A 16416-nucleotide genomic window follows, 5' to 3' on the forward strand; every position below is an offset into this window, starting at 1 on the left:
TTGGACAGAAGACAAGTTTACTGTATTGTTTCCACTTGTTTTAAATTCATTGTCATGAATTTACAATATAATAATTTACCCCTCTATGATAAAACTTTAAACACAGGTTCCTGTTAACAGACTAAGAATAAGAAGGAAAAGGAAAAGGAAAAGGAAGTCGTTTTGTTTGCCCTCTCTCTGCAATGATCACTCCTTTTCTGGCTCTCTAAATTCTTAGGTTGACTGTTCTGCCTTGACCTATTCTCCCTCTGATCCCAGCCACCTTAATCTCCTTAATCACCACCTGTGTTCGACTCCATCTGGAGTAGCCCTTTTTCCTGTTATTTCTTTATAATCTGTTTTGCGCATCAACATCTAACTTTACTCTTTTTCTGTCTTCTCCTTCCTGCTTTTCTTCTCCATCTCCGGCCTTTTTCCGAGTCAGTTCATGCTGAACAGCTTAGTCGGTACTCAAGCAAAAACACAGTATAAACAAAACTTTGGCAGGAGATAGTGATATCTGAATCTCCCTTGTTTCTCTCGTTCCATCCAACCAGGCAAAGCCTGGCCAGGAAAAATCCAGGCTTTATCCCCACCCATCATCACTCTCTCCCATAATTCTTTTCTCTCCTCCCACCTTTTTTTTTTTTTTTACAGACTTTATTACATCTGCTTATCTCTTTGTGGAGTACAGCTCAGGTTTAGGGCAAAAAAGGCTAGGTGTTATGTTACCTGAACTCTGACATGTTTAATGTTGGTTGTTATATGCATACGTAAATATATTTTACTGTTTACCTGGCTATAAAGAATCACAGCACAGTAGATGTGGACAAAGCCTATCTCAGTTAATCTATTCATCACAAAAGAGGCTTCTTTACAGAGAAATTGAACTTTATTCAAAATCAAAATCAGTTGCCATTATATATGATGTTATTAAACTCTAAAAAGAAGGTCTGACATCTTGATTAGAAATTAGTTAACTGAGAGTATCTAACTGCAGATTGTGTTATGGAGCAGGTAAAACACACATGCTGTATTTTATGTTTTTCTTAAAACTGTTTTTAAACTAGGCAATTCACTTTCTAAAATGACTTATCCTTGACTATACTGGTGGATTTCTTTGTTGTAACCTATTCATTTCAATACTTTTGCTTAACTTTATTGTAAACCACAATATGCACTTCTTACCTTCCAGGCTGCAACGTCTTTCAAATCAGTCCAGTACACAACAAATGAGACTTGATAATTGCTTGAGATCCCATTATCTATCATTTATCTTTCTTTATCCGTCATTTTTGTTAATGTTGCATTACAGCTATGTTGTGCTGCCGGTGTGAGCAGGGAACCTTTTTAAAACTCTCCTTGGAGGTGCATTCAAGTACACCCTAACATCCAAGAATTGATAGCTGCATTGTCAGATGAGCAACGCTGGCAGAACAAGGTCACTGATAAAATAAATAATGGATTTGGTTGTCCATATCCATCTCAAAATTCTCAAATATTAGATATCACAGTGTCTTGAATGTACCAATAGGCAGAGTTTTGAAATTGCATGCTGCAATGATGTAGCTGCTGAAATAAACAATAAAGCAAATGAAATGTTGAATGTGATGGAGTACAACTCTCAAGCAAGTTACAAGTCTCTGCAAGTTGATTTTTATAGTGAACTGAAATGAACTGAAACCTCTGGATGATCTTATGGTTTGCAGTAATGTAAAGCGCTTTTTTTTTTAGGTAGCGGGTTAAAACATGTAAAACAACTGGAAATGATCCATTAAAAAAACAAACATAATTTACATGAATTCACTATGTAAAATGCTATCTAATTGTTCACTTGCACGGTCAAAGGTATCTATGTGTGCTCAACATGAACTATGTGTTGTATATGTGCACATGTCCTCATTGGTCCTTTGTCCTTTTGATCCAGTTTAGCCTTGAAAACAGCCCGGTTACATTTCAGAGTTTCTCCGTCCACACTGGCCTTTCAGAGTGTTGCAGAAGGAGTGTCTGAGGGGAGGGTTTAAGCACTGCTCAGATTCAGGGGTTGTTGATGATCTGCCTGGCTTGTCCGTAGCCTGTCATTCCAGATTGAGATGCTCCTCTATTTGTGCCCATTTGCAGGCCGATGACATTTTTGCCATCGGTCAGCTGTTCCTCTGTGAATTCTCTTCTGTTCTCTTGGGCTTTCCTGCACACATACAGACACACATCTCTCAGTCCACAATCTCATTCCTCGGCACTGAAATGAAACCTCCTTTTGTTCTACCAACTTCCCACCTAGAAACTAGTTCATACATGGGGAGGAGGGTATTCAAACTCACTTGTGGAACCAGTTGGGGTCTCCTTTGTAACACCCGTCGTTCTTTGTGACAGCCAAACTACCCAGAGCCATCAGGGTCCTCTGGACAGCAGCCAGGTCCTTGCCTTAAGACAATATGCAACAATCTCACATGAGCAGAGCACACACCAATTACAGGCAGGGGACATTAGTGACCTGTGCTCTCTGCCCCTGAATACAGCTTCCTCGCTTGTATTGCGATAAATCTGCAAAACACTTTAATCTGCTGTAATAATGCTGTTGAGTTCTGCTGGATGGATGTCTTACCTTCATAGAGGTCTACAGTCTGAAACATGTCAGTTTTGGTGACTCCGTAGTTTTCTGCTGCTTTGAGGAACATGGATATCAGCTCCATCTGTTTAAATACCATGGTGGAGCTCTTGATGGTCTTGATCGGCTTGTTGGATCCATACAGGCTGTTGATGAGCTCACACAGCACCTAGAAAAAAACAGATCCTTCTAACTACTCTGTACACAATGTGAAGTACAATGCTGTATTAACACTTAAGTAAACCGAACACTCACACATCCATTCTTGAGCCAGTTTTGGAATTCAATCTTGCCTGGCTTAGGCCGGTCCACACCACACTGGACGACAATCCACTCCGCCAACCTTTCCTCCAGTTCTGTGTCATATTTTTTATCAATCTTACTCTGCACCTCCCGGCTCAGACCATAGGCAGGACCTTTGTTTGCCATCCTGATCCTGTTGGTAGGAAAAGTTAGTGTTAGATAGGCAGGTAGCTGAGCAAACTTTACTTATTGGCGGTGTATTGTGTCCTTTTTCAATATTGATATTTGATAGACGAAACAACATTCAAATCCCTTCCCTGCTCACACCCACAGTCCTGGCCTGCAGTCAGAACAAATAGGATTTTAATCACTCTTCCTCATGCGTACATGTGTGCTTGAATGTGTATCTATTGTGTGTTAGAAGTTTTAAACCTAATCATTTCAAACTTTAAAAAAAAAGGACATTTTTCAAAAGTGTGCACATTTTGGCTTGTCCTCACTTGTTCAAGGGGCTGTTTTATTGTTCAAACTCTGGTTAGTTAGGTTAAAAAAAATAGGTTTAAGTTTAAGTTTAAGTGTTGAAATCAGGCATCTAGTGCTGACGGTTAAAGGATTAGTTTAACATTTTGGAAAATACAGTTGTTCACTTTCTAACGCAGAGTTAGATGAGAAGATTTTATACCTAGCAAGCGTATGTCCCAAAATGTTGAACTATCCCTGTGATAGGGAAAGAGGCCAATGAAGAGTGGAGGACAGAAGTACAAGTATGTTTACCTGTGTGTGTCTTTTTCTGCAATACAGCGGAGCACATTTAATTCTGACGGAATCCTTCTTCTTCTTGATTTATCATTTTTATAATGTGCACATTTAATAACTAGTGTATTAAACACTTATCCAGACCATGTCAGTGTCTTTATTTGACAAAGACATTTTGTACCTTAGAAGCTGAAAATGCTAAATGTCTTTAAGAATTACAACCCTGCTGAAAGTAATTACAGTTGGCCTATCTCACTTATTAATGCAGTATGAGCTTCTTTTTGGCCGCCCCACTCCCTGCATCCTGTTTGCTCATTCCGCTGTCACTTCCTTCCTTCCTCTCTGACAAAGGTAGCAACGTGCATACAGGACTCTAAACAAAACAACACACTGCTTAGCGACCTTTAAGCAAATTAGATCATTTCCACCAAGCCTGTTAAAACAGGAAAGTATGAGATGTCACGTGTTAACCGCCACGCTGCAGTTATTGCTTCTTTTTTTTATAGATCTGAGTAATAGAGTTATGCAATTCATTGACGTTTCTAAATTTCAAGGAAAGCAGATAACATATGGAGATGTTTATAGCTGATAGGAAAATCCTCCACTTTTACTTGTCTTTACTTTCTGCACAAGTATGTGCATACAGATTTCTGGTATCTATATGTTCTTCAAACCAATGGAAACTGTACATTTTTTGTTGCATTTAGGCAATAAGGCTGGAGATACCAAGTAGGATTGTGCAAGAATCTGGGTTTTAGAAAATGGGCTTAATATACAGCATCGTCTACATTGCAATCCCATTACATGACTTGCAAAACAGAGGCTTCTCAGTCTTACACAATATGTGTTGACAGTTTGACAAATCGTCATTGTTTCTAACAGCTCCACACTGGAGCCCAAGATGCCATAGATCACACTTGTGGCCCTGTTCATTGTCTGTGGTTGCAGTGGTTATCTGGGCATGTGGAGGAGAAGCAACTTCCTGTCCGCTAAGTGACTCCCAAACCAGTTTGTCACCGCAAGAAGGGTGAAGAAAATATCTAAACATCCGAACTCTTGAACAATCTCTTTCTCAATCACAGCAGTTCCAACTGTTTTGTCCTGGCACGCCCAGAGAACATCCAGCAGCTGCAAGCATCTGCATGCAGTAAACAATGAAGGATGATGAAGTCAGAGAGTCTACTCTTCTCAGATTTGTCTAACCTGCCCTTTGATCTCTGAACTATGCATGCAAACCGCTGACTGGATGTCACAAGATTGGGTCATGCCACTGTCAATCTCTGAATGAGCATATCTAACATTTGCAGGACTGATTTTGACTGTGAAAGCGATTGTAAAGTGGACTGCAAATAGTAGAATAGCACGAGCCATTCAAGCTGAGTGTGGGTATAGGTGCTTGAGAATGTGTTTTGGAAGATTATGTAGACCTGCATACTTAAGAAATCAACTAGGGGCGTCCTAGTAGTTACTGGAAACATGTAATCATAGAGTCACAACTACAACACAAAACCAAGATGTCGATAAACAGCCATATTGCTTACTAAAACCGGAAAACAAGCATCACAAATTGGTTAATGCATTGCTCACATACTTTGGCAAAGAGGTAACTATGGTAATACATACATATTTGTAAATAAGTGTCTTCAGTCCACATTTCAGAACTCCACATGTAACTGAATATGTCTCAGTGTGTTGTAATGAGATGATTATTACACAGCTTTTGTTGAATAAACCTTTTCCCTGCGTACATCAGTGCATGTCACCGCATGGCTGGCTTCCGTAATGTGACTGTGTGTGACTATTGTTATCTACACAACACTACATAAAACCAAATTCTTCAACACTTTATAGTATCTTGCAGTCATGCATTACAAGATGTTTCACAACTTCCTTGGTATTGCAACAGGGCTGAATACAACTGCGTCATCGGCAGTTATTATTGAGTCATTCTGCAACCTTTGTGATGTGAACACAATGGATTAACTAGTTCACATGATTATCTCTTACAGTGTTCATGGTTATGTCTCTCTTTACCCTGCACTGCCCCAGCTGCTGCTGTTGACCCAGACTGTTAATTCAGTACTCTACATTTCTACCTTATCACTAAAGATAGTGAGCCCAAACACCACCCAAAGTCACAGTCTTTAAGTTATTTCACTGTCTCAACATTCACCTGCGAACCATACTTTACCACGGTCCATAAATGTATGTGACAAACACATGCAGAGTTTTACTGCCATATCCTGAGCCAGCAGCCTGGTGTTCAGAGCATATATTAAACTACAAAATGACATATTATTAGACAGTACTGGCTACATGTTGAAGGCTCTCTAATAAGAGATTTTGTCTGAGGCTGAACCTTTGAAGCTATGAGGCCTCGCACATGAGAAGAGTACTGAGAGCGGAGAAAAGGTAGATAAGAAACAGGATTATGTGACACAATAATTTACAGACAAGTGGGTCATTCAAAAGGAATCTCATCCACACAGAAAAACAAAAAAAAAACTCTGTAAAACCGTGTTTAGTTCTAGTCTGTGTATGATCAAACACGAGAAAGAGGCAGGGAGACAGAGAGTGAGGGTGGGGTGTATGATACATTACACTTTTTTTTCTTCATGTTTCCTGCACAGAGTTAGCCACAAGTTTAAAGCAACAAAGAAATCTTTTGACTACCAGCGAGAAACCAGAAAACTGAGATTGATAAATGAGGCCGAGAGAAGAAGAGGTGTTTACTTACTTTGTGTAGTAGCTTTCAGGTGAATACAGGTGGGTTTGGGCTTGTGCTGCTGTGTTACCGCTCTTCTTCTTCTTCCTTACAACACAGTGTGGAGTGCACCATACAGGACTGCCAACATATACACAGCAAACAGCCTACTCTGAACTATATGTCTTCACCACATTCAACAGAAAGAGAGAGAGAGAGAGAGAGAGAGAGAGAGAGAGAGAGAGATATGCCTTTACCTCCTCTTATTTCACTCTATGCCCCGCCCCTTTGCTTTTTTTGCTTTTTCCCTACTCAAATTGTAATTCCTTATTTAGGAGAAGGACGGGAAGGAAAAAGAGGGCGTGTGACTGGAGAGTTTGGTGTGGTCACTGAAAAGAATTCTCCAAATTTCTCCCTCTACCACTAAAGAATGAGACAGGATTAGGGAGAAGGGAGGGTGGGAGGGAGGGATGATCAAACTCCTCGAGAACAGTGCAGTTCGAGGGAACACAGGAAGGGAGTTACAGAAATTAGAGAGCAGTGAAACACATGTAGGAGATTATTTATTGCCTTGATTCAAACTGGTATTATTTGTGTCTGAAAGTGAAAGAGGCAGCAGGCAGCTGTGGAATGTAAAACCCCTTCCTCTCGGTTGAGTTTCATGTCAAGACACAATATAAGAGGAAATAGAGGAACAGGTCATGACACATCACAGCATTTTTTATTTTTTTCCTGATAGTTGAAAATGTCAATTTAGACATCTGGAACGGAGTCTTGTCCTTGTGTACAGTTTTAGCACATAGGCTACAGTTAGTACATCCAGGCGGTTTCTATGACAACAAGGAGAGACACTCCCTCCGAGGCATTCCGAGCGAGTCAGGACCTGGCAATTGGGGGTGTGGGGGGGTTTGGGGGTGATATATGACATCAGACGTGATAACATTGTGAGGAGTTGGCAATGTGTGAAGTCACCGACTGTGACCAGCGGTCATGAATATGTAGGTGTTAGGAAGTGGACACATTCATGTCAGCCATGTTTTGTGTCATTTCAGCTCCAGTCTTATATTCAACCAGCAGGACATCTAAAGGGTTAATGATTATCAAAACTGGAACGTGGTTTCGTTGCAGTAGAATATTTCCTCTTTTCTGCACACATACTGCTATGGCATGTAAATTCAGGAGCAGTCAGCTGCCTGTTTTTAATTCATTATATGAGTTTAATTGTTAGTATAAGTAAATAACATAGGCTACTGTACAATCAATCAAGTCAACTCTAAAAGAACACAAAATGAAGACAAACAGGAACACGTAATGAAGTCTTCATCTACTTTCTAATTTTCTTTGTTTGTATATACAGTAAATCCATAGACTGCATAAAAGAAATGGACGTAGCCACTGTGACATCATCCATTGTTTTTGTTAATGCACCGTGGGGTATTGATGTCATAATGAACATGAAATAAAAACAATGAATTCAGTTAGTAAAGACATACAAACATGTTTTTCATTCAATTATGACACAGTAAATGCATATACCAAAAAATACCTGTAACAATTTGTTTTGTATTTCACTTTATTTTTTTTGATTTGTTTTAATTTAGGCATTTTTCATTTTCCATATTTCTAACTTTGCCCTTTTTAATAATATTTGGAAAATCAATGCTTTCATCTGGGTTTTTACTTAATGGTCAGTTTTGATGAAGGGCTGCAAATAAAAAAATATTTTCATTATTGATTATTTTAATATAACTAAGATATAGAATACTCAGAAAGGGCCCATTCTGCATAATACAAACTTTTACTTTTGGTACTCTAAAAACATTTTGGTGATAATACTTTTGTACTTTTTTGTATTGTACATTTTGAATCTGGGATTTGTACTTGTAACAGAGTATTTTTTACACTCAGGCTTTAAGTAAAGGATCTGAGTACTTCTTCCACTACTGTTTCTAGTGAACTGGTTGACACGGTGGGATGGGGAGTTAGAGGGGTGTTACTTGGAGGACTGTTCATGTTCAACTAGATGACAGATAGCTGTGTGTGTGGGAGAAAATGGCAAAAAACGATCCAGCAAATGTGTAAATGGCGAAAATGCACACAGATGAGAAATTCCACATGTGGTTGAGCTCTGTGCGAGGTGGAAACAATCTAAATGTCACGATTGTGAGTTTCTGTTGCAGTTTCTCCTGTTTTATTTTGTAGTTTCTCTCTCTCTCTTTCTCCCCCTGTTATGTCTTGTTTTACTTCCTGACTTGTGTTTTCCCTCCTGTCTGATTGTCTGCCCCGCCCTGATGTGTATCACCTGTTCCTGAGCCTTCTTGTCACCTGTCCCTTGTTTCAACCTTGTTACCTTGTGTATTTAGACTTTGTGCTGTCATTGTCTCGTGTCGGTTCATTGTATTGTCTTGGGTTCAGTATCTAGTGTATTGTCTTGGGTTCAGTATCTAGTGTATTGTCTTGGGTTCAGTATCTAGTGCATTGTCTTGGGTTCAGTATCTAGTGCATTGTCTTAAGTTGTGTCTTGCCTTGCCGTCTTGTCTTGCTTCCTTGCCTTCACGTCTTCTGGTTTGTTTTCGTGTGTACCTGCCTGCCTACCACTGGACACTTTTTGTTGTTGTAAGTTTTTTGTTTAAAAATTCCTCAACTCTGCATTTTTGGGTCCAAGCCTCACAATTTCCCTGACACTTAAGTGGTAACAGTCTTTTCTGGCTTTGCTTTTTTCTCACTGGCCAGATGTGCCTGTAACTTGATGGCGTCATGCCATACCTAACATCAGTCAAACCTTCTCATGTGTTTAAACTCCAAAATGCTGTCTTTGCAGGAAGTAAGAAATACTGCTTGTTTTGCAGATGTTATATTCCAGATGCCGACCAGCCCTATTGTGAGTCTCTACAGGCTGATCCTGCACTACAGCAACACCTGGTGGCTCAGGAGTACGAACCGCAGACGACCACTCCTTGCTTCTTCCCCTGTGGTGTAGATTTCACTCCACTACAAGGATGCTAACAGCTAAAATCCACATTATTCACACTATATTACACGCTCGGCAAGCTATGTTTTAAATGTGATTTAATTTTTTTGTTCAATAGGAGAACGATTTGACGTATTATACCTACTGTCCTCTAGAATCAACCTCATCCTGAGAACAGATTTCACAGATCTAGTTTTATTTTCAGGTACACACTGCTGGGTGTTGATGCCCGTGCTGAGAACTGCTAATTGAAAAAGAGCTGCATGGTGAACGCAACACTGTGATGTCATTGGGGTGTAAAATCTGAAGCTGTTCACAGAAAAAAAAAGTGAGCACCACGGGGAATGTCAGAGGAAAGTGGTGCAGATTTTTGTTGTTTTTTAACCTCCGAGCTAAATAATTGAATAAAGCTAAAAAAAAAAAAAAAAAAGAAAGTACAAACCTATTTTGAGTTTTGCATTTTGAATCGTTTCTGATGCTCCATTAAATGCATCTCCTTGGTTTCTGACTTTTTAGAGAGTTACAGTATAAATACTCACAGTAGAGTGGTCAAAAAATAAAGAAATAATAAAATGTCTGCACTGTATCTGTCAGTGGGACACAGCATAGCATATACTGACATTAGAGCCCTTATAGGCTCTAGGGATGGCAATGTCTGAACAATGAACATGGTCTCTCAGTTGGTTGGTCCTCCACTTTGGTCCAGACTGAAATGTCTCAACAATAGTTGGAAGAAGTGCCTTGAAATGTGGTACACCCATTAATATTCCCCTTAGAAAAAATTCTAATTTTCATCTAGTGCCATCAGATCAAAATTTTAATTTGTATATTACTTTGGATTATGACCAAATACCTGCAAAACTAATGATGTTCCCATCTATTATCTGTAAGTGCTCCTTAGCAAATTGCATGGTAAACATACCTGCTAAAAATATGCATGTTAGCATGGTCACTGAGCAAGTTGTTATTTAGCTCACAGAGTTGCTGGCATATAGCTGTGGACTCTTGTTTTACATGTTATGACTGAACAAAAGATCACTGTCATAAAATCATGATTTTATATTGCTCTGCTGTGAAGACAAAAATAAAATAAAGTAACTAGAAAATGGGATTTGTATAACAAAGGGAATTTGGTTTGTCCTTCAGATTAAAATGTCATGATGCTAAAATTATGAAAAACCCAAACATCTACATGCTTTTTATGATTATCAAGAGAGTAAAATCATTAAATCTTAATTTTTGGAAGCACGCCAATGATGCTGCTTATCCTTTTAACCTTAATTAATGTATTGTCTTCATTCATTGGGATGCATGGGACTGAGGTCCTGATTATGTTAGCATATTTCGGTAAAAGCTCTGTGGCCAAATGCCATCTTAAAACTAAATGTTAACGTGATTGTGTACTGGGTCTCCACATACTGAGTAGTGTAACAGCTGAATGGGAATTTTCTATTTTCTACTTTTTCAGAACATGTCCTTCCGCAGTCTTGTGTGATAAAAAAGCAAACATCTCGAAGAATGAAAGGATCTTGCACATTGTCAATGTTGTATTACTAAACAGACGATGTTTGAGCCAGTGTGCAGGATCACCTCTTTATCCAGACATGACATGCACACAGCCGCAGATCATCAGCAGCAGTGAGCTGTGGGCGGTGGGATGATGAGATATGTGGATGAATAAAGAAGTCTAGATTAAGACCACATGTGGTCCAGCAGTGCCTCATCCTTTAGGACAAAATACCAGTTAGACACAGCAGGGGACATCTGTTTAAAGTCCTCAGTTATTCACAACCTTCTCTCCACTTTGAGTCTGTGAATCTGTGCCAGGTGGCCACTATATAGAATTATTTACAGTTTTCTTTCTCTTCTTAGACAAGTATATGACAAATAATCCTAATATACAGTACTGCAGCAGTTTTAACCCAGTAAAACACTGTACTGTTTGAGTGGTTATATAACTAACATCTGTACAGTGTGATCTCAGATGAAGGGAAAGAAACAGTGTTGACATGGTTGACGACAATATAATTTGAACAGTATAGGGATTTGCATGTATGTTTTCTCAAATGAGAGCTGTAGTGTGCAGTTTGGTCCTCTTGGAGGCGCTGTGTTTCAGTGTTATCCTAACCACCAAACGGACCATTCACTCTGTTGACACTCAGCCTCTAAACTGTGACCCCTAAATGTCCATATAAATCCTTTGCTCTCCACCTCCCCCTCTAATACTATGAGACGGGAACCAGCTGTGCAGAAAAAATTGTCTACAGTGCAATTCACATGTTCAAGGTGGAGATGGTGTGTGTGTGTGTGTGTGTGTGTGTGTGTGTGTGTGTGTGTGTGTGTGTGTGTGTGTGTGTGTGTGTGTGTTAGTCACTCACAACGGTAATCAGGTAATTACTTGTTTACATTCTAGCCCAAATCAGATGATTGTACCCTCTATTTTTTTTACAAATGTGACTGCATGCCACGGTTTTTGTAAATATCACATTTTGAGCAAAGTCATCCATGCGGTGTGAGAATCTGCATCCTTCTATTCTGCTTGACTTCCTTGCACACAGCTGATGAATGCCAACTACATGCTATCTGGTGCAATTACAAAATAAGATAAGACTTCCACTTAATGTATGTGACCTCTGTTTATTGATCCATTAGGCAGAGGTGCATGGGTGGGGGATGGGTGCAGAGGAAGAAAATTGTGAGCCAAAGGTCCCTGGGTACCCTTTGTTTTCGGATGTGTACCGACAGATCGTGCTGCCAAGAGCCAGATATCCAGTCGACTGTTTGTAGGCATATATGGCATACAATATGAGCATTTCTGTTAATTGCATCCAGCTTACATTAGTATGCTTTGTCCTTGTACTTGTAATCCAGTGTTGCAATATAGTATAGAGAGTATAGCGAATATGTCCTCTTTGTGTGGTGGAGTGTTTTAAGAATGTCTTTTGGTTGCTGTTTAGGTGAAGTCTCACTCTGTGTGTCTCAGAGAAGAGATGAAGCAGGAGCTGTATGTTGTTAATCCATATTATCTCTGGCCATATAGAGGAGCTGGTCTATTAACAGAAGGTGTTCAACTTACTTGCAGCTTTCTCCCCTAAATCAAAACCTCTGCAGATTTGTATCCGAGACGGATCTCCTCTGATGAGGTAGCGGTCTTTACAGAAATACATACTGATATAATGAGACCAAGCAGGGATTACTCACAAGCATTACTTCCAGAGATGTTAAACTGCCCGTATCTTCGGAGAAAAAAACAGTTTTAGCATTATGGTAAAATTCATATACCGAGGTTTCCGTTACAGTAGTTTGATAGCAGAATTCATGGGATTAGAATAATAAAATCAGCATCAAATGACCCACTACTTCTCACATCATCAACCTTTTGAAATCACCGGGTAAGAAATTAAGAAGTGTCATGGGATGCAGGCTTAGATGCTCCCAGTGCAGGTGTTCTTAAGCAGGATCTTCAACGATATGGGGGAAATGGTACTGTACAGTTCTGTTTGTGAGCATGTAGGTACATGCATTTTTTTCACATCGTTCTTCAGCTGTAGAAGGATATCTTTGATTTTCAGCTGCACATAATGAAATTCCATCTTACCAACTTCCTTACACTGCCAATCTTTTTCCTTTGTACCCTAGCTTTTTGGTGACCGCTTGTGAGGTCACTATCATTAGTTGCTGAAAAGATTATTGCTGGATTTATTTTTGCACCAGTCTTATTTAAATAAGAAAGATAAATCTCAAAAAAGCACTATACAGTCCTTAGTTTGTCACCCATGTCATTAAACTAAATTAGCAGAACAACCGCCTTGGAGCCAGATTTTTACTGAGTATATTCCTGAGTTGGTTGAGAGGTTATTGGGGGTATTTTAGAGGCAAACCCCATATCTGTCTCTCACACAGCAAGTTCCCAAAGAAGAATTAATCCTGTAAGATGTCATAATAGGCATGAGTGTATCAGGAAGGCTGGGCACTAAAGAAGTCACAGCTTTAATTAATACCATAAGACAACAATTGCATACTGTCTGTTCCACATATATCATATTTCCAGGATTAATGTGGAGAGGGGTAAGTGAGGACTGGTGTCAGGCCAGCATCAGAAGAGTTATAAAAGGAGATCATGACAGCTGGTGAGCTGCTGGGAGAAGATGTCTCAGTTTTTTTGTCAGCGCTGTCTTTGAAAAAGTTGACAAAATCCTTTGTGATGAGAGAAAAGGGAGAATTCGGGGTCAAAGACAGTTTAGGGTCAGGAAGGGCTTTCCTGCAGAACAGCAGAAAATCAGACTTTATTCTGCAGCTTTGACAGCTTCGACGTTCAATTTGAGTGAGATTCAGGTGGAAAAGCCAGAGCAGGCCTACATGACAGAGGGCAGAGAAGGTAGGAAGGCAGGAGGGCATGATAAAATGTGGAAGTGGAAGAAGCAGTGGAAACAGAGAGGAATGAGTCAGGTGGAGGAGGAGAAGACCAGATGGAGACAGAGAGAGAAGAGGGGCAGAGAGACTGTGCCAAGCTGGGCTATCACGCAAAGAGACCAAGTCACTTGCTGAGAGCTGAATGGAGACTGACACAAATTGATGGGCCGAGACATTTAGAGGCTAGGAGTGGAGCAGGCTCCAGAGAGGAATAAGCCTACTCTAATTTCATCTTTATGAATGAGTGAAGAGGCAGAGAGGGAAATATACAAGGAACACGGGAGAGGAATAATGAAATGATTCTTTGCTTATTGCTGTCTTATTACGAGATAGTAATGAATCAGCTGTGGAGAGAAGGTCACAGAGCAGATGGAAATTTGATTAGGAGGCAAAGGTGAATGCCTGTAAATGGATCGTCAATTCCAATCAATCAGCTAACACAGATTCATCCTTACAGAGAAGAAATAATATGGTGGTGTTTTTTTCTAAATTAGATTTATTTACAGTAGGTCATGGTCAGAAAAATACTCAGGCCTGTGACATGAACAACAATGTCTTAAAATAGCCTGAAAAGGAAGTGATACTGATGATTTCTTTCTTGCAAGCAAACATCAGTGGTAGATGACTCTAAATGATCTACCTATGGCTGCTTTGTGTATCAAAAATATGAGATTTGGAGCAGTTGATGTGCACACTTCCTCAGTGCACCATCAGAGAACAAACGGGAGAATTTTATTTCACATGTCACATTTGATTAGAAAAAAAAAAGAATCAAAATTAGAGTTGCCTCATCTGATCAGCATCCACAAACTAAAGTGAGATGAAGGTGAAACTGATGAAGTGTGGTCAGTTGTCTGCAAAGGGTGCTGTATTTGTGGAAGCTGGGATCTAATTCTGTTGCATTTTAGCCACTTTAGTGTAGAGAAGATAAGAACATAAAAAAAAAAAAGAACTGCACATCACTCTACAATTGGAAAGATGTATAAAGGACGTTAAGCAATGATTATTTTACAGTTCATAACGGGGTTAAATATATTTCCCAATCAACTCCTGTGGAAAATAGTTGGGCTGAAACCAGCCTATGACTCATCTGTTGGGTTGCACCAGCTTGCCCATCCATATTCTATTGGACAGCACACACTCGCCTGTTTTAGAATAGTTTGCACAGGTTGGTATGTGTTTTAGTTTTTTCTTTGGGGAAGCATCTCATTACATTTTGTTCATTTGTTCTTTTTGTCATTCGCCACCGCCTACTAATCTATGACTTTGTACAACACCCCTAACCATTCCTGTGATTACACGGTGCGGTTAACCGTCTATTTGCATGCCTTAATGCACAAGTAGGTAGGATGAGCTCCTAAGTTGTAGTTATACATTTGCACTATAATGGACTGTACTGAGTGCATAAATGTGGAAGTATGTGGGTGTTGAGTGACAGCTCTTTTATAACTATGGTCTGAGCATATAGAAACACCTTCATATATCATCTTGTAGGCAGCAAAGTTTCTTTTCTAACTATGCTGTAACACTGCACCTGATAGAAGAACATGAGATGCATACATTTAATATAAGTAGTTTAAATATAAGTTCTGTTAAAAAGTTTCTCTCACTGTGTGAAATGCAAACATTTCCCACTGTGTTAAATTATGTTAACTGGGACAAGATAAAGATGATCAGTTTCACAATGTTCATTAAAAATGTAGAATTTATATATTTTCAATGAAGTTATCTGAATGTGGAAAACTTGACTCTAAAAATGGAATTTGTTGCTAAGTCCTGTGGTAAGCGGTGATCTGAAAGGAAATGTTTTATTAAATGTGTAATATTGTAAGTTTAAAAAAAAAAAAAATATTATAATTGATTAAATATAAATGTTTAAACTTTAACTATGGTTTCTGCTCTATCATCTATTTTGTAGACCAAATTATTGTAAGTCGCAATTATCTTAAGCAGGTAATCATTGTACTCACCTGTTATTTAGCTCCCACTTGTGCTGCAGCTGCAGAATAAAGCACAGAATTGGTCTAACTTTCACTGTGGTGTGTTGACGTGATGCTGTGGAGAAACGGCAGCCAGGAGAGATGGCGCAGTGCTGCTTCTGCCCTTCACTACTGTACTGTACTGTAGTCTCTGTGGTGCTTAACATCATTACTGTCCTCTTGTCACCACAGCAACCAGCCTGGCTACATGCTCAGAAAGGCTTTTGTTTAGGCATTCATTGTCTGTGTGTGTGTGTGTGTGTGTGTGTGTGTGTGTGTGTGTGTGTGTGTGGGGGTTCTTGTTGATGTGAATGTATATTACACAGAGCAGAGAGTCAGTCACGGCTACCCACATGTCAATAGGAACACCGTGTGGCCTTTAAGTGAATGAACAATGACGGAATTCATTACTCTTCATCTTATCAGACAATCAGCTTTATTAACACACCTCTTCATCACCCTTGTCCCTCTTCCTGTAGTCCCACTATGCTTTCAATGTTCTCCAGGACACGGCCACATGAGGTTTAATAACACTAAAAGGTTCACCGCCCCCACACACCTCTTCTCTCTCCCTCAGTAACCTCGCTCATTACTGAAATGATCAGGTCCACTCTAATAACTTATCTGCCTACACGTGACGTTAAGCCTGAGAAACAACAGTGTGTAACAGAAACATTTTACAGTAAAAGAAAATACAGTTTCACCAGTTATGATGCGATGTGTTTATGAGTTATGTTACGAGTTATGAGTAAATGAGCAAAAG

The 16416-nt window shown here is 39.5% G+C and overlaps 1 protein-coding gene across 1 annotated transcript; it reads right to left on the bottom strand.

The window, feature by feature from the left end:
- Positions 1-6505, bottom strand: LOC120544243 (transgelin-like). The gene is made up of 5 exons (XM_039777876.1): positions 6324-6505; positions 2843-3023; positions 2585-2756; positions 2301-2403; positions 1-2167 (listed from the first exon to the last, which is right to left on the bottom strand). The coding sequence occupies exons 2-5, from the start codon at positions 3014-3016 to the stop codon at positions 2017-2019; spliced, it is 600 nt and encodes a 199-aa protein (XP_039633810.1). The 5' UTR covers positions 3017-3023; positions 6324-6505; the 3' UTR covers positions 1-2016.
- Positions 6506-16416: the final 9911 nt, after the last annotated feature.

Source organism: Perca fluviatilis, chromosome 16 (assembly GCF_010015445.1).
Source record: "Perca fluviatilis chromosome 16, GENO_Pfluv_1.0, whole genome shotgun sequence".
Lineage (NCBI taxonomy): Eukaryota > Metazoa > Chordata > Actinopteri > Perciformes > Percidae > Perca > Perca fluviatilis.